Raw genomic sequence first — 24,802 nt, 5'->3', positions numbered from 1 at the left:
AATGGCTAAGAAAATAATTTGACTCATAAAGAGATTCTTGTGAGCAAAATGCACAGAAGCTAGGATAATTTGAAATGTCAATTTGCTTAATTAAAAAAAAAAATACTTCATACCTTACTTACAGAAATCAGTGCTGCACAATCGTAACAAGATTAGACTTCACAGAGAATTTTAAAAAAGGCATAAGGCCAAAATTTTTAGACAAATGAGTCCAGAAGGCCAGCCTGAGACTGAAGCATACTTGGCTTTTCAGAAAGGTGTGCTTAGAGTAAAATAAAACTTAAGACTGAAAAAAAATCATCTTTCACTTCGGAAAATGATGGCAATAGACATTCATACAGATAATAAAACCATCTCATTGTTACTTGCCAGCTTATGGGTATAAATTCTAATGCTCCTGATCATATCTCAAAACATTCTTAACCCCATTTCCTTAGTTAAGGCAAACAGCCTCTTGACAGTTTATACAAGTATTTTCCAAAATATATTTTTTTTGAGCACAATCAGATTCATCAGACAATATTAATTGAGCCAGGAAGGAGGACTAGAGAATATACTGATACAGTGGTTCCTGTATTTATAGGAATAATGATGGAAAAACCTTCTGCTCCAATAGCTATTTATAGGCTTTGTTAAATTTGAGTGCATCTTACGCCCAAGGCTATGAAAAGTTACTCTCAGATAGCAAGCTGACCCATGATAAGCTATCTGCATGCATGCTCTCAGCCCATAGCAATCAGGTTGGTTTACTTCATTTTCTCTGCTGAGAGTTACCACAAAACAGCTGATGCAAGGTAATTTGCAGTGATATGTTAATTCGTGTGAACTATTCACTGGATTCTTAACAGACAAGCACATATCAACAAAAAAAGCCATCAGTGGTAACTCCTTTTTGGCTGTCAGAACAGCAACTGGACACAGAAACCTTCTCAAACTGCCTTCAGCTCAGAACTAAAGTCATAACATTATGCATCATGGAAAGACTTGTACTGCTGCTGACTTGTTATCTGGGTATGGGTTGAGTTAGACGTTAGCCAAGCTCTTTTCCAGTCATCCTTCTCTGTCCTGCTGAGGATAAGCATGAGAGGAAGGGAGCCAATATAGAAAGAGACACAAATGAAAATGACCAGATACAGAATCAAGGTATTACCTGAAAATCTCTGTTAACTCTCTTAATTTCTTGTAGTTCAGAAGAATTTTCTTCAGGGTTTAAGAAACATGGGCAAACATCCCTTCAATGAAAGAAATACTAGAATGAAAGCCATCCTGGAGTAATCTATGCAATTCTTCAGCAACGTTTGTCTGCTCGAAGCAGCTCAGGATAGGTGCTCAAAGCTCAAATGCCAAAGGAAAGCCACCTTGTTGGCTTAGAAATGGACAGATAGTTCAGAAAAAAGGAATTGCTACTGAATTAGTTTTCATAGTGAACAACTGTGGTGGATCTACAACTTGAGTCTGCAGGATCTACAACTTGAGTCAAACACAAGTGTTTAGTATGCCACATGTTAGCAGGAAGTCACATGTGTTAGAATGAAAAAAAAACCAAAACCCAACAGCCTACATACAGGCTTGCAGCAGACTTTAAGGATCTGGGGGTTTAAAGGTAGAAAGGACAAATAGTTAATGTAGTCTGACTCCTTAGACCATTGTGTTTTATTCTGTTACCCCCATATCCAGAGGTAATAACTTGTGCTTCACTGAAATGTGTCCTCTAAAAATGTGCTTGGAATGAATATGAAGACATCAAGCAAGGCAGTCAATTCTTTATTCTCACTTCTAGTGTGTTCCAATGGTTAATAGCCTCTACTATTAAAAATCTGTGCCTAACTTCATTTGAATTCATTAAGCATCAGCTTCCAACCACTGGTCTTTGTTATGCCTTTCTCTGCTAGACTAAAGAGCCTTTTCATGTCCATGCTGACTCCTGTAAAGGCACTGCTGCTTTCTAAAACGAGTCCCTCAGTCTTTGAGCTAGGATTTTGGTCTCCTCCATTAGGTGTGAAAAGCAGTTGTTGTGCGCCCTGCTGTAGGCAGCCCAGCCTGCACCACAGATAATGCAAGTACTGAATACAAGGAAAGGTTTCAGGGACATCAGCCTGTGCTGCTGAGCAGGGAATGACTGGGTAAAAAAGGCTTTGAAGTTCAGTAGTATAATTATATGGTGACGTGCTGCCTCAGAGCTAAGAAGAAAAGTGATGACTCTGCTACCTACAGACGCATGCCTGCTAGCTCAAGTAGTGGAAGAACTAATAGAAAGTTGATGGGAAGTAGTGCATCAGGCAAAGGCAGCAACAAAAGTAGTTTGGAAAGCCTGGTGTGGATGTCCTAATGCAGAAACAATTTAGATTGATCAAGGGAAAAAAAAAAGCACTTTAAAGGCAAAGACCTGCTTTGCTCACTTACTTTGCTGCTAAAGCACATTCCAAAGAGCTTGCTGCAATCTGACGTAGTCCAGAAATCTCTAGTATCTCCACCATGTTGACAAAGACTCTTGGGAGCTGCAGGGATTATAATAACCAGACATACCAAATCACAGAACATGATAGCACTACAAAGTGAGAAAGGAGTACCATACATAGGTCAAGGAGGCAGTGCAAACTACACTGACTGCAACAAATGGCATGTGCAAAGATGATGTATAAAGGGAGAGGGAAGGAGATGTACAGTGGACATGAGCCAAAAAATTTCTGGCAGCTAGCAAAAAGCTAGCTGAAAAGCTGCTTCACTCCCTCGGGCGTTTCCATTTTCTGTAGGGTAAATGAAACTCTGTACAGTTGGTTTAGTCATCAAAATTGGCAGTAGGGTTTTCCTATGTTTGGTCCACAGCAAAAACACTGTGAAACACAATTTTGCTGAAACTGCAGCCTGCTTTCTCAGAGTATTATCTAATACAGTAGTTAAAATGCAGTGCTGAGGAACAGTCTGACTCTAGCTATATTGTGACCTTGTATCACAAACAGAATCACAGACAGTCTATCAGAGGCAAGAAAAACAACAGTGTACTTGCTAGGAATGTAGCTTGCTAGGGTATCTTCAAAGCTTACCTCTTCATAGAATATATCCAGAGTGTTCTGAAGGTGCTTTACATACTTTTGCACTGAATAGGCTTCCTGTGTAATTAAAATAAATAAAAATTGGATCAGCCTTCTTTCAGGAACCAAGAAGTTTAACTATTCCACCCTAACAAAGGAGTTCACTGATTCTTTAGTTGTAAGACAGTCCATGAGAAGATATACTGACTCAATATATCGTTTTGCCTTTGTTGGTAGATGTATTTTCACATCAAGAGGTTTATTGCCACATGCACACAGGTTATATAGTGCTTGTGTTTCTGTGTCACCAATACATACCCTTAATCTCTGCAGAAAATCCCGAGGAATATTATTGTTTCCCTGATGAATGACTACATAAGTCTCATCTTTGGATTTCTTGTTTTCTTTCATGGGACCCAGACCAGACTAGTTTGCCTTACGAATGGAGTGATAATTTTTTTTTTTTTTTTAACTGACAGTCTGGGAAATTGATATGGAGGCAGTTGGGCACCACAAAACCCACAGGTAAAATGACCATGTGACTGTAGTTATACAGGGGTGCTATGGGGGCAAAGCCTCCAGGCAGAAGCCTCTAAAGGAAAATGAACCAAACTGAGAGAACAGTCCATGGTTATTTCAATGAGATGGGGTTCAAACAGCCAGTCTGTGCCACAGGAACCTTTTCAGGGTGGGCGAGCAATGATAGCTAGATAAAAGACACTTTTTTACCATAAGCATGTAGTTTCTTTTAGTGTAATTCTGAAGCAAGAATTAGGCACCCTTGGTAACTATTGTGTGGAGATGCTTTCCAGAATAAAACTTCATTCCTGTCCCCATAACAACACGCTAACTTGACTACTTTGTCCATTTAAGCAGAGAGAGTTTTTCAGTTTATCCTTGGTGCTTTGTTCAATATGAGGCAGGCTGCTGGTTCTTAAATAATGCGTCACTCCAGAGCTGCAGTGCCCCAATATTAAAAAGCTGTGCACTTGTTTCTGATTCAATATGGATGAAAGGAACAGGACTTCTAAGCATTTTTTAAACAAAGAGGAACTTTGGCTCACTGAGAGAGAGAGAAATGTTAGATTTCCAGGGCTGGTCACTTGCCAAGTGCCTGGACAAGCATGTCTAATTCAGAGATACAAACCTTGTCCAAGCAGTACTGGCATAGGTCGTTGCCTCCGACGAAGACAGTGATCAGCTTCCAATCTTCCTTGAAGTTAATTTTCTAGTGGCACATAAAATAAACAGATTGCAGCATCTATTGCTTAGGCAGGCAGAGGTAACATTCACAAACAGGGCTAAACAGGGCACAGGCAGTATGGCAGAAGAGGAGGTTATGCTGAGTTAAGACCGTAGGTCGTAGCCGAGTATGGAAATGTGCCTGTGGCAGCAAGCATGACTAAATGAATGTTAGCTTCAGAACAAGGATGGACAGGAGAGATTTGCCCAGCCATGGCTGAACACTGCAGGCAGTGTGGGGACTAAGTGGTGTGGGAGTGGGTGCTGGAGTGACTCATGCGGAATAGGAGCTGCTGGGGATCCCTGCCAGCTGGGCAAGTATTACCCTGTGGCCAGGAGGGGCGACGGGTGCCTCAGGGAACAGACAGCTGGACTAAAATAGAAGAGGCCAGGAGGCTGGTAACTTCACTGAGCTCATGTAAGGGCAGCTGCAATATCCACGTCACTGAAAACTAACAATAGACGCTGCTGAGAGCTGGATCTCACCAAAACATTTTGTAATGTTCAGTGCAAAGAAAGGAATAAAAGGCAGCTATTTTTAGTGTGGTGCATTTACATAACAAACATCTGCAAAAGGATCCCACAAATAGAGGAAAGGCTTGGGAATCACCCACAGGTCTGCATTCTCCTCCTTAACAAGCACTTTCCTTGGAAAGCTTTTCATGAAGAGTCAGTGTGGCAGGGGCTTTACCCCTCAGCTTTTTAAAGGTGCACAAAAAGCAGTGAATAAAACAAAGCTCTAGAGCCTTGTGCTATTTTACAGAAGAGCCATGCCAACTCCCTTCAGTCTGCCAAATAACTGGTAAAGCAGAGTAACTGACAGTAGGGTTAGCATGCAGCATCCATCAAGAGTGCTGGCACAGAGAGACACATGCTTTGACAAATCCTGCTTATTCAGTACCTTTCTCTCCCATTCAGCCTGAGCCAAGGAGCACCAGACACTCCCATTCCCTTGCAGGGTTCTCTCCCTGAACCAACAGCTCACACCCAGACAGTCATCTGCTCAAATTCAGCCAAAGCTTGGAGAAGGGCAGACTTGGTTTTCTCCCAGATATCCACCCACACCCCCGCAAACTGCAGCAGCAGCCACTGGATTCAAAACAAGTTGCTCTTTTGGTGCCCTCTGTAGCCCTCAGTGGAGCTTGTACAGCAGACTGGTCTGCAACACCATATCCCCTACTAATTCCTTAATAGCTTGTGGTGTGACAGGGATTCACCCAGCCCTGAGGATTCTGGCCACTGATTAATCAATTGCCTTATTCAGAACCTGAGTTTCAGAGAGTCTGGTCTCCTGGAAAGGCTTCAGTTTTCCCTCCTTCCCAGTATTGCCATTTTCCTGACCTAAGAGTAAATAGTCTGATTCATGCTGGTCACCAGGTGCCTGCTCCAGTGTTTTTATAATCAGCCTTTATGACTCCTGCTTTTAATGCTGCTGCTGTTCTAAGCGGTCCTGTGATCTCTCCAGAGCCTTCAGTTCCCTCCTCTTCCCCACTACCATTCTTACAACTTCTTGCTGCACTGCACCCTACATTAGTCCCTACCTTGTGTGTTTTCACCTTACCTGCATGGACTTGTACAAGTAAATTGTCATCTCCTAAAGGCTAATATCTGGCACATTCATCCTGGAAAGCACACGAGTGACAAAGACACCGACTTGTTTTCCATCAGTAAAGCACTCTTCACTACCCAAGCATCCCACCAATTAAAGCCATGGCTCAGAGACTACAAGAGCATTGAGGGGTGGCCCAAGTTCCACTTACCGAGCTGTTTCTCATTAGCCTCACCAGTTCATGTGCTTGGGCTGACATATTGCTGTAGAGAGAGGACAGAAGCATTTTAGATGCATGCTCTGAAAGCACATCATCTTCTTACTCTCCCACTCCTCATTTCAGGTAATCTTAAGATCAACAGACATCAGTATAAGGAAAGTGATGCCTCAAAAGGATGAACAAACATAGAAGGATCAAGATCAGCAGCAGTTGCCCAAGTGAATAGTCTGATCTGAAAAGGCATCAGCTAGGATGGCTGCCAAATGGCAGGCAACTGGGATGAATTCTTCCTGTCTCAGAGTGTGCTTAATTGCATTTTGTTTGGAGAAAATCACTAGTGCACAGAGACATTTAGTTGCATAAATCCATCTGAAAACTAGTGGCTTGGTGCTTACACAGAAGCTGGGCACCTAACCAGCCTTCCCAATCTGGCCTTGAATTCCTACTGCTTGTCTTATGGCTGCAAGATATTGCTTATGTTGTGGAACTGCCAGCCTAGAGAATCCCAGTCCAGCTCTGGGCAGGATGCAATGTCTGTGAAATGAAACACAAACCATGCTGAGATACCAGCTGGAAACTTGAGCTCCTGATATACCAGCATGAGACTGTGCTTAAGCTAATAAGGCCTGTCTCTTCTCTCTAGCAGCTACAGGAAAGTGGCTACGTTATTTGCACTTTCAGAAACACATCGATTGCCCCAAGTCTTTGGTCAGGGCATCCACAAATATTTAGTAGCTACACAGGCTTTGCTACCTATCCTGAAACTCTTGCAGCAAATTTAATGACTACTGAAAGTGTCACAAAGTCTTGGAAACAAATCCCATGAGCATCCATAGAGCAAGCACAATGTGAGCAATAAACTCTTACACATTTTGGTTCTTAACAGACTAGTAGAGCTTTTCTTCAGGAGGAGAAAGGAATTAATTGCCGGGTGCTCATTCTTTTTTTTTTAATTTGCACTGCAAACACAGATAGTTTTTAATGTTATTAGGGTAGCAGTGGGCTTCTATTTGTTAGTTTGAGGTGCACTGTCCAGAAATCAAGGAATAAAGGAGAGATGGTCATTAAATATTTCTCATTTCAGATATGGCCTCATGGTGGATTAGGAATCTGCATACCAAAGGCTGGGCAGAAAAACATACTGGTAGAATTGGAAGCATAACTAAGATATTAGCTTGGGAACTCTTGGTAAAGCTTAAATGGAGAAAGGGGATTTCTCTTTGTCTCTAATTCAGAAAAAGATACAAAGAAATCCCCCAAATACTGAATTTAAATACTGAAGTTAAACACTGAAGTTAAACAGATAAGTAATTAGGAAACATCAGACCATAGGAATGTGCTCAGTACAAGTAGGTCATCAGTACTAACTCAACCTTATCATGCAGTTCAAAGACAAAAAGGCAGTCCATGAGTTCTCACGCCTTTGCCATTTCTCTGCTGTGACTGTGCTTACCGTGCTGTGGCGCCTCCCTCTGCAGCATTGAATCCAGCTGTTTCCTTAGAGCTGCCAGTGGAGAAGCCAAAGAGGTTTGGGTTGAATTTTTTCAAGATATCTTAAAAAGAAAAAAACACTTATTTTATCTTCTACAGTACAACTGACAGTATTGCCTCTTGCAGAACTGCAAGCCAATTGGGTGATAAGAATACAGACATGAGGTTTCTCCTCATTCACTGTGACCTTATAGAAGCTATAGACACACCTGCCCTGGAGACTTCAGTTAGTGTCCAAGCTTCAGCACTGCAACTAAATCTCTCTGTGACTTCAAGAAGCCAGAGTCTGGCAGCCCATTCAGGACATACACTAGTTCCAGATAGCTCACCAGTGTTGCATTGGAATGCCAGAGTAATCATGAACACTTTCCTTCATGTACCAGGAGTAGGTGCTCAGAATACAGCCCTCTACCTCCCACTCCTCCTGCTATATATTGATACAATAATATTTGTTGTAGACAAGTGAATTTTATTCGCATTTCTAGATTTCACCAAACCCCTTGGCAGGGAGGCATGATGTCTGAAAATTGTTATTGCTACTGTGTCTGTAGTGCTGTCTGAAACCTCTTTACAGAGTCTCATTTGTAAAGCATAAATGAAAGATGCCTTCTATTTTTCTTTAAACACAGCAGTGTGCGATGCAGAGTAAAGCATATCAGAATCTTTTACCAGCAATGACAGGTACTGTCAAATTGCTCCACAGCGTGGATCACATACAAATAGCCAAACCAATGTGAACCAATTCTCCTCCAATTTATGGTCACACTGACCACTTAATGGTTTCTATGGTAACTACAGGGATTAATTACAGAGAACACTAGGACAAAAAATTTATAGTAATTTCAGATCTTTTTTTCAGTGCAAAGTAGCTTCTTGAAATCATCAGAAGGATCCATAACTTTGTCAACAACTCTCTCTAGATGGACCACTAATTCATAGAATCATAGGGTCATAGAATCACCAGGTTGGAAAAGACCTCTTGGATCATCAAGTCCAGCAATTCCTATCTGCCATTAAACAATGTCCCTGAGCACCTCATCCACCCATCTTTTTAATACCTCCAGGGATGGTGACTCAACCACCTCCCTGGGTAGCCTGTTCCAGTGCCCAAGGACCCTTCTGTGAAAAAATTTTCTTGATATCTACTCTGAACCTCCCCTGGTGGAGCTTGAGGCCATTCCCTCTTGTCCCGTCCCCTGACATTTGGGAGTAATGGCCAGCACCCTCCTCTCTACAACCTCCTTTCAGGCTGTTGTAGAGAGCAATGAGGTCTCCCCTCAGCCTCCTCTTCTCCAGGCTAAACAACCCCACTTTGCTCAGCCGCTCCTCGTAAGACTTGTTCTCCAGTCCCTTCACCAGCTTCGTTGCTCTTCTCTGGACTCGCTCCAGAGCCTCAACATCCTTCTTGTGGTGAGGGGCCCAGAACTGAACACAGGATTCAAGAAGCGGTCTCACCAGTGCCGAGTAGAGGGGTAGAATCACCTCCCTGATCCTGCTGGTCACGCCGTTTCTGATACAAGCCAAGATGCCCTTGGCCTTCTTGGCCACCTGGGCACACTGCTGGCTCATGTTCAGTGACTGTCAACCAACACCCCCGAGTCCCTCTCCTCCAGGCAGCTTGCTAGCCACTCTTCTAGTCTGTAGCACTGCACAGAGTTGTTGTGCCCCAGGTGCAGGACCCAGCATTTGGCCTTGTTAAACCTCATGTCATTGGACTCAGCCCAGTGGCCCAGCCTGTTCAGATCCCTTTGCAGAGTCTCCCTACCCTCCAGCAGATCAACACTTCCACCCATCTTAGTGTCGTCCGCAAACTTGCTAAGGGTGCCCTCAATGCCATCATCCAGGTCATTGATAAAGACATTGAACAGGGCTGGACCCAGCACTGAGCCCTGGGGAATCCCACTTGTCACTGGCCTCCAGCTGGATTTCACACCGTTTCCCACCACTCTCTGGGCCCGGCCATCCAACCAGTTTTCCACTCAAGAGAGTGTGTGCCTGTCCAGGCCAGAGGCTGACAGTTTCCGAAGCAGAATGCTGTGTCAAAGGCTTACTCAAGTCCAAGAAGACCACATCCACAGCCTTTCCCTTGTCCAGTAGTTGAGTCACTTTGTCATAGAAGGCGATCAGGTTAGTTTGGCAAGACCTGCCTTTCATGAACCCATGTTGACTGGGCCTGATCACCCGGTTCTCTTGCATGTGCTTCACGATAGCACTCAAGATCAACTGTTCCATGACTTTCCCTGGCACTGAGGTCAGACTGACAGGCCTGTAGTTCCCTGGATCCTCCCTGTGACCCTTCTTGTAGATGGGCACAACATCATCCAGCCTCCAGTCCAGCGGAAATTCCCCAGTCTTCCAGGACTGTTGGAAGATGATGGAAAGCGTTTTGGCAAGCACGTCCGCCAGCTCCCTCAATACCCTCAGGTGGATCCCATCCAGCCCCATAGACTTATGAGTGTCTAACTGGCCAAGTGAGTCTCTAACCACCTCCTCTTAGATGGTGGGGCCTTTGTTCTGCCCATCTAGCTCCTTGGGATTTACACACAGGGAGCAACTGTCCTTACTATTAAAGACTGAGGCAAAGAAAGCATTAAGTACCTCAGCCTTGACCTCATCCTTTGTCACAGTTGTTCCCATTGCATCCAATAAAGACTGAATATTCTCCCTGGTCCTCCTTTTACTATTGATGTATTTGTAGAAATATTTATTATCTTTCACGGAATTGGCCAGTCTGAGCTCTAGTTGGGCTTTAGCTCTCCTGATTCCTCCTCCGCATGATCTCACTTTCTCCCTGTAGTCCACCCAAGCCTGTCCCTTCTTCCAAAGCTCATAGACATTCCTCTTCTTTTTGATGTCCACCTAGATCTCTCTGCTCAAGTTTGTTTTTTTTTTTCCCTGCCAGCTTGTTTTCCGGCACATGGGGACAGCAAGCTCCTGCACTGCCAGTATTTCCTTCTAGAAGTGCATCCAGCCCTCTTGGGCTCCCTTGCCCTTAAGGACTGCCTCCCATGGGACTTCATCAACCAGCCTCCTGAACAGTCCAAAGTCTGCCCTCTGGAAGTTTAAGGTGGCTGTTCTGCTGACCCTCCTCCTCACCACACCTAGAACTGAGAATTCTACCATCTCATGATTGATTTGCCCCAGGCGTTCTCCAACTGTCACATTTCCCACAATGCCTTCTCTGTTCACAAACAGCAGGTACAGGAGGGCACCTTCCCTTGTTGGCTCAAAATTCTTTCATAATCCTCCGTTTGCCCACAACTATTACAGTCAGTCACTGGAAAGCACAAAATGAAATAAGGGAAGATCAGGTCTGCCATGAACTTCTGTCACCTTCAGCACATTTAATCCTAATCATTTCTGTCAAATCGACAATACAGCCATGTGCAGATCCTGTGATGTGGAGGGGCTGAATCAACTTTAAAGCTAGTCAGGTCAGTCTGAGTTTCAGCTGTGACTCACTAGAACTGCTCGTATCCACAACAGATAGGCATCCCTCACTGGTCGCAAGGAAAACATGACCATTTTCAGATATTTCCTAGCATCCACTTAGACTTCTTTAAGAGTAATACTCGCCTTTCTCTTTTCTCACATTGATTTTCCAGGATACTCACTGGGTAAAGTAGTCTGGATCTCCAGGGTCTCATCACCTCCAATACTACAAAGGGAAAGAACAAAATCACCAAGTAGGGTTAATCCTGCACCCGTCTGTCTTATTATCACCATATGTTGCTGTAGCAGCCCAGGAAGAAAAAAAAAAAAATCAATCTCAAACATGACTAAGGAGATAAACCACAAGAGTTCAGGAAGAGCACCAAAAGGAGATTTCACGTTAAATCAAGCAGATCTTCAGCTAAGATAGAAGTTATGCCTCCAGACTGGAAATACAGCACCCTGAGAACTGATTCTTACTATAGGCATGCCAGACGCTGCCCATCGTAGAAAAGCATATTTCCTCATCAAAGTTGCTCCATATGACCTTGCTGAAACTACCTTTTTGTGAAGTTATGCATAGAAGAGAGATTGCATTAAATGCTCATTAACCTACTATCTGGGATTCTGCAACGTTGACGATGAAAAAAACCTCTGCCTCTCCCATTCAAAACTTGTGTCTGTGCATACCCAATGTATTCTTATACTACTTCTAGCAGCCCCTCATTAAGATATCTATGCCTGCAAATACGTACAAGGGAAGAAGAAAGGATGAAGAAAAGAATGTATACATGCACACACACTTATCATCCAGACTTCCTTCCCTGTGAAGCAAGTAGTTTCCTTCCACTCCAGCATGGATATTGATATTCACACCAAATCTGACATGTGCTGCCTTGTCCACTTTGCAATAGCAAAGATGTTTGGAACATCTTCATTGAATATGCGTGCAGTGCTCTCACCATGTTCATGCCAATCCACACTCACTCAGACTGTCTAGCAGTAGCCACCACATTAGATAATCACAGCAACAGTAATATTTTGAACAGACTCCAGAGACACTAGCAAGAAGCTAAAGGAATTAATTCATATTAATAATCCAGTATTGTCAGAAACACAGGACCGTGCTCGTAGCAACCAAGTCTGATTAAAAAAAAAAAGCAACAATCCCTCCCCACTAAAAAACCAAACACAAGCCCTCCATAAGAACCACTGCCTTTCTGTTCCAGTCCCGACTCCACCAATCCTTATCAAGCAATACTTGCTCTGGGCATCTGACCCCTGCATTTACATACTTGAGTATGTAACTACACAACCAGGAGACCCACAGTTACAACTGTTTCTGTGAACAAAAATAGGGAAAGAAAATCAAGCATTTTCACCTCCAGGATAGTCCTCTCCACTCTGTTATTTGGTCACTCGCATTGGCTCCTACTGCAGTCTGAAAACGGTGGAAAGAATAATTTATAAGGTACCAGAAGGCAAAAGTGCTACAAGTTTAGGTAAGACAGACATCGTGATTTTAAAATGCCCAATCATTTTGGTAACTTTACTCTGCATCCAGTCAAGCTTTTACAATATCCCAGCTTCAGCATAAATGGTCCTTGTCCTTATTCACCACCACACACTGGCCCGTGGGCAGAGCTGCATATTCTGTGCTTCAAATTCATGGCACTTCTCCTCACGTACAAAAGCAGCTCATATAGATAGTAGACCATGGATAATCAAATGAGATGTTGTCCAGCCAGAAGGCATGAGACTGGTAAGGTCAAGGACTTGAGAACTACTGCTCTAATATTGTTTTAGCAACGCACTGGGATCCAAATTAAAAGCAATGGACCCAGATTAACAACAATAGGTTTGTATTTGTTTCGATTTTTCTGATAGGAAATGCTCCATTCTGGCATTTCCTGAAGAAAGCTGATTTTGAGACAGATTTAATAATCTGAGGGAAAGGAGTGGGGCAAACATGACATCCCAGCTCTTAGCCATATTGATGAAAATCTCCCAGCCAATTTTAGCTGTAAATAAATCAGTAGGGGAGATGCTTTTTAATTTGCCAAGAAAAAAAATCTTTCATGTAAAATCCACTTTTCCTCTGCTGCACCCAGTCTGCTAGTCTAACTTGATGAGGTGTATGCAGGATTTTTTTTGCCAATATAGATAAGCATGCTGGCATATCTATTGCTTTCACTGGGCATTGATGCTAAGAAGACAGGCAGACGCATTCTAGCCAGGGACAGGACTAAATTGCTCAATGTTTCATTAACCTCCAACTGCATCTATACTGAGAACAGCCTTCCTACAGCATAAACTTTAATATCTTCTACAATAACTAAATAAATAAGGTCATCAGAACAAAGAAATTTTTGATGAATTCGAGTGGCTCACAGAACTGGAACAGACCTCGAGCAAGGCCAGCACCCTGACTCACATTCATGACAGCAGTCATGAAAATGGGTTCTTCAGCAGCTTTATAGTTTCTTAGTGGTTTCTCTTAATTTTGTATTCTTCAAAAAGCCATGGTCTCAATTCAGCCATAAACACTGCATTCAGGGCTCTCATGGGAAATACTAGGAGGAAAATCAATGCCTTAGTGGACCAGGGCAGATCTTTGCTGCTGCAGTCCCTCTATGCCAGTGATAGTTAGGCAGTACAAAAATGTCCAGTGCTGCTGACTGTATTGTATTTCCTGTGCAGGAGGGGTGTGTATGCGTAAACACACGTGGGAAATAATCTGTTAGTTTTTCTATACCCCCACTCCGAGCAATAAAAAGCCCAGTCACACCTAGCTGTGGTGGTGGCAACTAATAGGGACTGCATGAATAATGGCAGGATGAAAAGCTGCCTTGCTCAGCTCTTGAGACAAGGGCTTTGAGCTTCAGAGTCTGTTCCTTATGACTAGGACTCTCCGAGACGTTTAATCTACTAAAGAATTAACATTTAAAGAGGAAGAGATGTGTGCTAGTGCGTATGTCTAGCACTAGATGCAGGGGATGAAATCAAGCAATTGATTTTAAGAGTCATGCCAACGGGTAGGAGGAAGACTTGCAGGGTAATTACTCAAGTCTACTAAGAAAAGGTCAGTGATGGGGAGTGGGGAAAGCCAGGATTACCTCAGGCCAAGACAAATCACTTTCAGAGTTAATGAGGAGGTGAAGACATGCACTCCTGCCTGTAGAAAAGTCTGACCATTTAAGCATTTCAGTCCCTTCAACTCCCTCTGAACTCTACAGGAGCTGACGCTGCTAGAATGAACGCTGGTTTAGCTCAGGAGTTAAAATTCATGGGAACTGTTGACACAAACATTTGCTTTCATTCCATGCCAGAACAATTCTGTAGTGCTGTGAAATTCTGGAACTTTTCCTCAGAAAACTTTGCTGCAGATCTGCAGTATTCCCTGCTATTTTTTTCTGGGGCCTTTCTTTCCCATGCCTACTCTTTTCTCTTCAGTTTGCATTTCTTTGTACATGAAATACATCAGAGTTTTAACTGGAAAATGCCTAAACCAGGAATCAACATGTGAAAGCAAAATTCTGAAATGCAGAAGTTTCAGAATTATCTCAAATGAGAAGCACTTCATTCTGCAATCAATTATTTCAATAAGAATTTTCATCAAGATCTCTCACTGCAGGAAAAACTCAAATTGCTTGCTCTTATTTCTATGTCAGAAAAGAATATTCCCATAGGCAGACATTTTCCTTTTCAAAAACACTTGAATAAACTGTGTGCAATAGAGAATATTACCCCATTTCTGTTCTGGCCTGAATTATTCATTACTGGATGACACAATTGCCTGTGTCACTCATATTCCTTCAGGCTAGTTCTTTGTGAAGGGGCACAGGTAGATGAGTTTTGCTTTGCCAAGCCAAAGCAATTTGCTTTCTATCTGATGATGTCTGACATGACCACATCTAGGTATTGCTGCTCTCATTCTAAACATGGGAACACAGCAATACTCACAGTCAGGGAATCTCCCAGCGCTCCTATGACTTTGATATCAGCAGGTCGTAGCTCATGTACTGAAAAACAGAAAAACAAAGCAGGATTATTGACAACTGAGACAAAATACTGATTAGCAGAATAAAAATGCAAGTCTTTGGTTCCGACCTGATTGTATTTTTACAGACTTTAAGGGAGAATGAGCCTCAGGTTCTGTATGCCAGCTAGGCAAAAGGCATAACTTTTTGCCTTCGCTTGCAACAGCATACTGAACTAACACAGAACTATACAGACCATAAAAAGAGGAAAAAAAGAGGAAAACATATTAGATATGTGTAGGGATGCATACATTCAAGGTCTTAATTGGTTTTCAAGTTTGGGTCATAGATCAATATTTCTTATTAGCAATCTCCCCTTAAAGCCTTCCAACTACGCACAGCACTCCTACTGTGCTGCTTAGCAGAGCAGGCTCATCACATAGGTCAAACTCCCTGAGCCACTAATCTACCTAAGCAATTTTAATTTGGTGTGTTGCTGTGTATGATGTATGTATGTGATAAATGTGATCGCATTTATCCACAGCAAACACACGTGCTGTGATGCAGAACTTACTGGGTATGGCAAGACAAGCTTTCTTCCTTTGCTGCTAAATATATCAGCTTTTATTGTTTTGCTTCCCATCTTGGAAGTGCAATTTCAGGATCTTACTGTTTTTAAAAACAAAATGTGAAATCTCTCTTATTTGTGATTTTAGCTTACAAGTACTTTCTTACCTGACGTTGGGACACGACTGGATGGAGCCTGCTCAGAACATGACAGGTCATTCCCCCAATTCTGAAATGGCAAGTTACAAAATTGTTTCACCTTGAGGTAAGAAGATATGGAATTCATATATAGTTAGTAGTATGGTGAAAGGCAAAACCAAGTCAAGACACAGATCACAGTTTGGTACCTACATAGCTCAACAGTCCTTTCTTCTTCTTTGTGTAGTACTGCCCAAATATTAATTACTTTTGGTGAAATTTTCTAGCCAAATAAAATTTTTCCAAAGGAAAAAAACTTCATCTAGAAAAATTCTTTATGAAGATGTTCCATAAGGAGGATTATTTTTTACAGTCCTCTGCAGACTAAAGATTTTCTCCCTGACCTAGAAGGTGAGATCTCCATGTTTCATGTCCTACTCCAGATGTAAAAACAAACAAACCAAAAATCAACAATAAAATTCCCTGCAAAGTCATACTAATGTAGAATCTTATTTTATTATTATTTCCAATATACCTCTCTAGAAATGTATTCTCTTCCTAGAAACTTATAAAAGTGCTTGCATTCACTGAATATAAAATTTGTAAAAATTTTGAAGCTTCAAAAGTTTCAGTAAAAGAGCTGTCAGCATCTACATTTTTGGACTTTACTATACATTTGTAGGTGATGTAACAGTTATTATGTTTATCCCACCAGTTGAGGAAATTGAGTCAACCACACATCACAGAACATTTTGGTTCATCAGCAGAGACAGCACTCACGCTTTTTAGTAGTGAACAGCAATTTTAGCTAAGAAGGTAGTGAGAGAAAAAATGGAATTGTTGTAGTAAGCAGTATCGGCAAGAGCAAAGATATTTGATTATGCTGATTTTAGAGCTGTTCCTGGTTGGAGTAAGAGGTTGGGCTAGGTATGTCCTGGGGTCTCTTCCAACCCCAAATATTCTACAATTGCACAATTCTACCTCTCAGATAAAAACTATGTGGGCCAGTGGTCTTCAGAAAGCATGATTAGTATCAAAACATCAAGACAAATTATTCTTGTAAAAAGTGGTCTAATAGGCTCTACTATCAGCCATCTAGCTAAAGGCTGGTTGCAGAAGTTAGAAAGGACAGCTGAATTTATTTTTAGATCAGAGAGTGAACTGCTCCTTAACTCTTTTTACTGTTTCTTTCCTTTATCCTATCACTTCAAAAGCTATTGCTGTTGAGATTCAGCGCAAGAATGACCAAATAGAAGTATTACTCTAGCTTCACAGACAAAATTCCCATTGCAATATTGCAAACTATGGCTTGTTGAAAAAGAACAGCTGTTGCTCTTTGCAGTCCTCAAGGCACACACAGGTTTTCATAAACCCTCAGTAAGCCAAACTAGCCCAGCCAATTTTGACTGCCATCTCCATCCACACTTAGTCTGCACACCTGCAGCTATTTATCAAGAGCAAATAACTGCCTGATTTCTTCAACTCCTATGCATCTTTTGTTCCTTCAGTTTGTTTAACCTACCATGTGGTCGTTGCTCAGTCGTGGTGGAAAGTGAATCATTTTGAAAATGTTTTCCTATCACCTTTGTATCTGGCTGCTTGTTCAATACATAGCGATGAATGCTCTCTACAGGTTAAGCTTACCTGAGTGCATTGAAGTACAGTGGCTCAAGAAGAGAATATGCAAACCTTCCTCAGATCATTTGGGGACTCAGGGTTATAAGTTACCTTCTCCCTAATGCAAGGAACTTGCTATCCCAATTAATTATGCATCACAGGTGACTTACTGTTGAGCACAGTCTGCACCAATTAATACAATTCATTTTGTTTGGCTTTTAGGAAAAGAAGAGTTTAACATTTGTTTACACAGGAAAGAATGCAATGCAAGATAATTCTTTGCTTTCTGAAAACTGGCAATAGCTAATCTCATCTGTAATTCAGGATGATGTGTGAACAGTCACGAGATAGAGCTTTGCATACTTTGCCTAAAATGCAGCAAAAGATGCTACGTTACCTCTACTGGCTCATTAGTTGGGTGTGCAGGTGGATATGAGTAGTTGCTATTCTTGTATGTTCCCAGGAATGGTTTGTTCTAGAAAAAGAGGAATACAAAAATAAGAAATATTACGCAATAAACATATGGCATACACCATAGCAAGTGATATCAAGACATCGTATCACCAAGAAAGGAATGCCCTGAGCTGCAAAATAGGGATCTGGATTTTGAAACCATGCTTCTTCCTTAAAATACATAGCCAAGGTTTGTGTTCAACATCTTATAGCAAAAATGACTCCTGACTGCAGTTTAGCATTTTCCTCTCCTAACTTTCCATGAATCACTTGGACTTTATTAGATGATTAGTCCTTTCAAAAGACACTGATGTAAAATCTAGAGAAACTTGGGCGGATCTTCCTGTGTGAGTAGAGGGGACGTGAAAAATTGATTACTGAAAGGATTACTTTTTCTTCCAATGGAGTCTGTGTCAATTACATGGTTATTTTTGTCCTGTACTAATGCACCATGCATTCAGGAAGACACGCACATTGTATAGGCTAAAAAATTTCACCAGGATGCCCACTCTTCTCAAATCAGAGCAATTCCAGTATCTGCATGAGGAAGTCTTACAAAGCACTAAAATCAGAAGGCATATTTCATTGGTTAAAGACCTACTGCTGTTTTCATGGACATGATGAGCTGAAGTAGGATTTTTAAACTGTAGTGAGAAAATGGAAACAATAAATGGAATTTGCAGATGTCAGAATTTGAAATAATTTCCTACTTCCTTTAGTAACACAGAAGGTGAATTCCCCTGGAAACATTCTATTTATTCTTATTCTTGCTAAACAGTCTTTACCCCAAGAGCTTTCTGAGCCAGAAAAGCTATTGGTACTTCTATCAATGACTTTTTCAAGGCACTGTGGGCTTACCATTTCTGAAAACAATGGCTATATTTTCTTTGCAAGGCACATAACACTTTTCTATCCCTACTTCTCAAAAGTGGCATCTTTAAATAGGAGTGGATAGAGGGAAAGAAGTATAAAATCCACATTATTTGGCACAGAAAGTGTGTCAATTGTTGCTGACTGCAGTGGTCATTTCCACGAGCTGATACCTAGCAGCTGTACTGCAAATTCACCAGCTTGTTTTATAACTGTAGAAGCAGCTTTCAAAGAGTCTGAAGTATCCCTGTTAAGGGTCAGGGCAGGAAAAACTGCTTGCCACTAATTCAAAAGATAACAGATACTGGGGTTTTTCAGAGCCATTGTGGTGCCCAGACTCCATCAATTCTGGTGGGAAAGTTAACGTAGCTCATTCTGCTTGCTGCTTGAGCTACCTCTGTACTTTACAGACATAGCAAGACACAACCTCTGCTGCAATTGAAAACACAAAAGTCAGCATGTTGTCAATTAGTACTCATGGCACAGTAAAAGGCCTAGGGACACCAGAGCAGGTACATGAGAGTACCAACCTGCTCACTCAGGGGGACACAGAGAACAAAAATTTTCAGTAAACTTGCTTCAGACATACTGAACTCCTGCTCTCTGCAGCCAGCACAAGCACATACAAACACTTGATACCCAGCTTCCACAACATTGGTAGTATTTACCTGAGTTGGACAGTCGAGGACAATATCATCTGTAAAATCAAATGAGTCAGCCTTCTGGTCTACAGGCTGTAACTAAGAAAGGAAGACAAAAAACCCTGTTTTGTAACCACGTCGGCTCATCTTACATTTGTATAACAATTCTAACCCAAGGAATCTGAGTATACCTTTCAAATTTATATAAAGCTGCCTGTATTTACAGACCTTGATCTACCCAGGGCTCAAATGCATCCACTTCTCAGAAAGCGCATGGCAACCGAGTAACAAAACAGCAAGGCTTAAAAGAAAGAAGCTTAAAATGGGAAGTGGAAAGCTGCACTGGGTATGTTTAAACTCTTGGAGGATTTTTTGGCAGGCACATGAAGTACCTTGGAATTTCGCCAGAAGGCAAGGTCGTAAACTCTTCTCTTACATAAAAGACAAGACACTAAGAGTCCCTCAACTTTTATAGCTAAGCTCCGCGATGGCATCTCCAACAAAAGGCTGTTTATGTGTAGAAGATTAAACCAAATTTAATTAGAGATACTGCGTGATGATTAAAACAATCATGTCAGCTGTTAAGACATTACCCTGAAGTATATAGAAGTTACCATCCAGCATCTGAGACATCGCCTCTGACTGCACGAGTACACCTACTGCACTGTAATAGTAAGTAAAATGAGTACGCTTAAGCAATCTTTAATGCCACATTTTATTGAGCTATACTCATTTCCAAAGGTAGTAAAACTGAACTGAATTAAAGCCACTTTAATTCCTAATGAGATGTTCACAACACATGGATTTAAAGCTTCTAAGCAATCCATTTTAAATTGATATATGCAGTTACAATTCTTCATCTGGTGGTTTCCCACATCAACACACAGACACATCGTCCTTATTGTCCTGCCTTTTATGACAATAGGTGAAGCAGACTTGAAATCTCTCAGCTGAAATCATGAATGACAGTGACCTTGGAGTGATCATGCACTTTGAGCGCCTCTCTCCTCTCCATACACTTTAAAAAGCAAGAGATTCTAGGCTGAGAACAGTGCAAGTATTTTAGAGTATCTGACTAGTAAAGAGGAAAAAAGCACAAGATCTAGACTGATTCAGGCCTCCATTGTAACGTTTATTACAGAGATTATTTTAACGGTAGTCAGGTCTAGATAAAGACCTAGAGCCTGTCACCTTACCATACTATTCCAGAGAGCCCTGGCAAGCTGAGAATGGCCTTTCTGGCTTGCATGGAAGCAGTCAGCTGAAAAGTAGGAGATATCTGGATGCCCATCCTAGAAATGAAAGCATAAAGGAAATGTGAGTGCAGAAGAATCCACACAGCTCCAACTTGGCATTGTTGAGGCCAAATCAGAGCAAGTAATAGGAGGCTCATTCTACTTGTTCCTGCTGATCTAATGTGCTCTAATGTGGAAAATCGCATGATTACTTGGTGATACAGTGTACTTCAGGGGATTCATAAGCCACAAGAAATGCTTAACTAGATTTGCTTGTGTGCATTGAAGTGCAGATCCACTCAGAAACAGCAAAACCAACATTTTCAATTATGTGTCTAGTATCTGGGCTATCAGAACTGGCAACACAGGTACTACTATGCTCTGCGGTACCTTTACATGGTAACAAGCATGTTACAGATGCTTTACCATAAATAAGAGAGTCCATCTGCTTTTTCACAGTGGTATCAGTTGTGCAAGTTTGAAAGGAGCAAGAAGCAAGTGTTCAAGTGAAAGCAACTAGGCTGACCAAGTACACTAGTAGAGTCTCCTTTCTGAAAAAAAAGCTGTACTTTAATACAGGTTTTAAAGCACCTGAAAGAAATGGATTTTTGAAATTCAAATAACTTGGCTTTTATGTGAGTATTGAGATAAGAAAGAGTTTAGATCATAGATGATTAAAATATTTTTCTGGTCAGAGCAGTCCTTCCTCAAAATCCAAGCAGATTTTGATTCAGTTTGTTTGGTCTAGCTTCTTAGAGGAATGCCTCTAAAATTTGCATCTATATCTGATCTTTTGCCAAGTTTAGAGGCAGAGTTTTCAGTTCAGGAACATCTGAATGTTGTGTGAGAGAAGAATAAGAAACAGCATCCTGAGCTTTCTTAAAATCTGAGACTATAAAAAAATCAGAAATATTTTGGTGCTTCTATTTATATTTCTACATTCCTTACCTCAGTACCAAAACCCCAAGCAATTACTTTTCTCAGGAACCAACTTGATAAACAAACAAAAACAAAATAAAAAAACAAACCACCAACAATCCTTCACCACCCCCCCAACTCCAAAGTGTGTTTTTCCTGGGAAGCTTTCAGCCAGTTTGCCAAAATTGTCTGTAGCAGCATCTGAATGCTCAAAACTTATCACTAGCTACTGCCAGCACATTCAGGATCACTGTGGTTCAATTATACCGGAGCAATCCTGGCTCAAAATTTTGCCCCATATGCTCTTAGTTCCACATGAGATGAGGAAATGCAGATGCGTATGAAAATATCAAATATTAATTTCAGAGGTTTGTGTCATTTCCTAGATATATAGTTTACCAAGACCTACCATTCAAGGCAGTGAAATAAAATTCCCAATAACAGGAAAAACGGCTTACCATATAAAACTACTACTTCTACCAGATCATATGCAAATTCTCTTCTTTCCAGACACAGAGAATGGGTTACGGGACATGAAGAGGAGGCAATGCTGCATTCTCCAGTGAGCAAAGTAGCTATGCTGTTTTAAGAACTATAATGTAATATCCCTGCCTTTATTAATAAATTTTATATTTTCAGAAAGAAAAATATTTAAATACCCTTGAGAATGCACATAAACCTCTTAATTCAGGTTTTAATTTCTTTTAGAAAACAGTAATTCATGTGCCAGAACAATATCTAAAACAAAGTACTGCTAAATATATGAAGAAATCTAATGTACCATACCAAAAAGAAACAAGTTCTAACCAGAAAAGCACAGAACAAGCTGAAATTATTTTGCACATAGTCTCTAAAGGGGAAATACCCACACTCAGTCCATTGCTTGCAGAATTCTCTTTAGACCATACCTGATCAAAAGGAATCTTGAGATTTTGGAGGAAAGGTTGGATGATCACTGTGAAATTTTCATGAGTATCATATCTGCCAGACTCCACTAGTCTCCAAATCTCAAGCTGCAAGAAGCACAAAACCAGCCACCAATAATCCATCAACATCTCTGCATCATAACTTTTTTTTTTTTTTTTTGAGAACTGAAGCATCGGAACAAAACTGTTATTTCTTAGCTGTAATAGCTGCTGATGTTGTCAAAAGGTGAGCCCTGCAAAGTGACCAAGAAGGCTGGAATATAATACTGCAACTGACTGTGGGGGACAAGATTTTGACAAATAACTCCCACCTATCTATCTGTACTAGAAAATAAAAATTTTCTGTAGAGTTTTGCTGCTGGTTTTGGTCATATGGTGTTTTGGTTAACAACAAATTACCTCCCACTTAGGTCATAGCTCTTATTTGGGTAAAATATTGCTACGATATGTTGCTTGGTAATAAAGACTTCACCTTGACTGGAGATAAAGTAACTGCACCACCACTGATAAACTTACTTGGTAAGCTCTGGTGGCTTCTCCTACCATTGTTAAATTTGGTGAATTTTCTTCTCCTGTGAAAACACAGCTACACAGATAACTGTGGGAGAGATTAAAGGAGAGAACAGAAAAAGAGAAAGTTAGAGACCTAAGAATGCACGTCACCCTTCTCTGCCCAATGCCATCATGACATTGGAGAAACAAGGAAACCTGTACAGTCCAGTTTCTATGAAAATGTTTTATTGTTCTTGCCATTGACCACAATTTCAACCTTTAGTTTTATTTTCTGCCTCACATGAATGATACTACTCTAAATCAGTCTAGTTTCAGCCCCAGGTATATCAAAGGGATGTACAGTGTACTATGAGACAAGGCATCCAAAGGCCTTGCAGCCTGCAAGAGGTGCATGCCAGTCCATCCAGAACTAGTAAACAGATCCTTGAAACATACTGGCTGCATTACCTGTGAGATGATACTTTTCCAATCAACAATTCCTTTGGCATTTTCAAGACAGAGTATGTTCCTGCCCAGAAGATCAGCAAAGAGTGCAAATTACTCATTGCAATAAAGCTCACCTTGCAGAATCCTCTATCAATAACTTTAACCTAGGTTCAGTGAGGTCTACATTATGTATCACAGGAAACCTTAAGGGTTCTAGACATGGACAAAATACACAGGTCCTCTGACAAATCTTCAGCCAAAGCCATCAAGCAGGGTGATGTCAGCACTGCATGCGACATACGTGGGACTGCAGTACCGCTTTTGAACATCACTTCAAATGAAGAAAGAAGCATTGAATAAGAACATTCTTTATCATTGTGGACAGTAAGCTCAGGTACAAAAGGAAGTCAAAGAAGCCTTACTCTGACATGTAAGTGGGGCACTGAGCTTCAGTATTCACAAACAACTGTCTCAGAGGGAGGAGGTCCATCACTTCAACCAGACTCACTAGAGCTTTTGGAACCTGAAAGGTAAGTCAGACTTAACTTAGAAGGAACTGGTTATGCAGCTCACAGTGCATTTCTTTTACCAAAAGTCCAGCCATTTGACATCCCTTCCCTTTCTTCATTGTTAGAAGGAGAGAAAAAGCAAAGGAGGGGGGGAAGCAAAAAAACCCCCACCAAACTCCCTCAACTCATAGAATCATTTCAGTTGGAATAAACTTGAAGGTCATGAAGTCCAACTCTTAACCTAGCACTGCCAAGTTCACCACTAAACTATGTCCTTAAGCACCATGTCTATACTTCCAGGTGTATGGTGACTCAATCACTTTCCCGGGACAGCTGGTTCCAATGCTTGACGACCCTTTTGGTGAAGCAATTTTTCCTAATATCCCATCAAAACCTTCCCTGGCACAACTTGAGGCTATTTCCTCTTGTCCTACTGCTTGTTACTTGAGGGAAGAGACTGACACGCCCCTCACTACAACCTCCTTTCAGGTAGTTGCAGCAAGTGATAAGGTCTCCCCTCAGCCTCTTTTTCTGCAGACTAAACAACCCCAGTTCCCTCAGCCACTCGTCATAAGATTTTTTTTTTTTCTCTAGAACCTTCATCAGCTTTGTTGCCCATCTCTGGACACAGTTCAGCACCTCATCTTTTGATTCTTCTCGTAGCACCATGGTCCATTATTACCATTTGTCATTTCAGACTGCATCTCACTATTCTCAGATAGACAAGACAAAATTAAATGCTTTTGTAAAAGATAATGGAGTGTGTTTGGTACCAGAATAGAAAAAAACAAACAACCAAACAACCAAACCAAACAAACAGAAGAGCTAGCACCAGTCATGGACTAGTACTAGCTAGAATGCCAGGACAATTTCAGAGCACTTACCTGCTTGTGCAGAATATCAAGAGTTTCCTGAATCCTGCTGGTGAAATTTGTCGCTGAGTAGTGATCCTGATAGAAACAGAAGAGAAGAGATTGCTGCTAATGGGGACACAAGGCATTTTGGTTGGGAGGCTGGAGAATCATATTAATTCACTTCCTTTT

General features: G+C 41.3%; 1 protein-coding gene across 1 annotated transcript in view; it reads right to left on the bottom strand.

The window, feature by feature from the left end:
* PLB1 (phospholipase B1) overlaps positions 1–24,802 on the bottom strand; it is a 91,070-nt gene that overhangs the window by 7,818 nt on the left and 58,450 nt on the right. The window contains exons 38-54 of the mRNA XM_069852615.1: positions 24,644–24,709; positions 23,673–23,773; positions 22,828–22,909; positions 22,294–22,398; positions 20,429–20,524; positions 19,260–19,331; positions 17,666–17,743; positions 15,682–15,742; positions 14,930–14,988; positions 12,349–12,407; positions 11,149–11,192; positions 7,497–7,596; positions 6,035–6,086; positions 4,180–4,260; positions 3,045–3,110; positions 2,404–2,498; positions 1,151–1,232 (exon numbers count right to left, since the gene is read on the bottom strand). Of these exons, the coding sequence (XP_069708716.1) occupies positions 1,151–1,232; positions 2,404–2,498; positions 3,045–3,110; positions 4,180–4,260; positions 6,035–6,086; positions 7,497–7,596; positions 11,149–11,192; positions 12,349–12,407; positions 14,930–14,988; positions 15,682–15,742; positions 17,666–17,743; positions 19,260–19,331; positions 20,429–20,524; positions 22,294–22,398; positions 22,828–22,909; positions 23,673–23,773; positions 24,644–24,709 (1,299 nt within the window). The remainder of the gene's footprint in view (positions 1–1,150; positions 1,233–2,403; positions 2,499–3,044; positions 3,111–4,179; positions 4,261–6,034; positions 6,087–7,496; positions 7,597–11,148; positions 11,193–12,348; positions 12,408–14,929; positions 14,989–15,681; positions 15,743–17,665; positions 17,744–19,259; positions 19,332–20,428; positions 20,525–22,293; positions 22,399–22,827; positions 22,910–23,672; positions 23,774–24,643; positions 24,710–24,802) is intronic.

This window comes from Phaenicophaeus curvirostris, chromosome 2 (genome assembly GCF_032191515.1).
Source record: "Phaenicophaeus curvirostris isolate KB17595 chromosome 2, BPBGC_Pcur_1.0, whole genome shotgun sequence".
NCBI classification, from domain to species: domain Eukaryota; kingdom Metazoa; phylum Chordata; class Aves; order Cuculiformes; family Cuculidae; genus Phaenicophaeus; species Phaenicophaeus curvirostris.
This window is presented reverse-complemented; position numbering and strand designations above follow the sequence as displayed.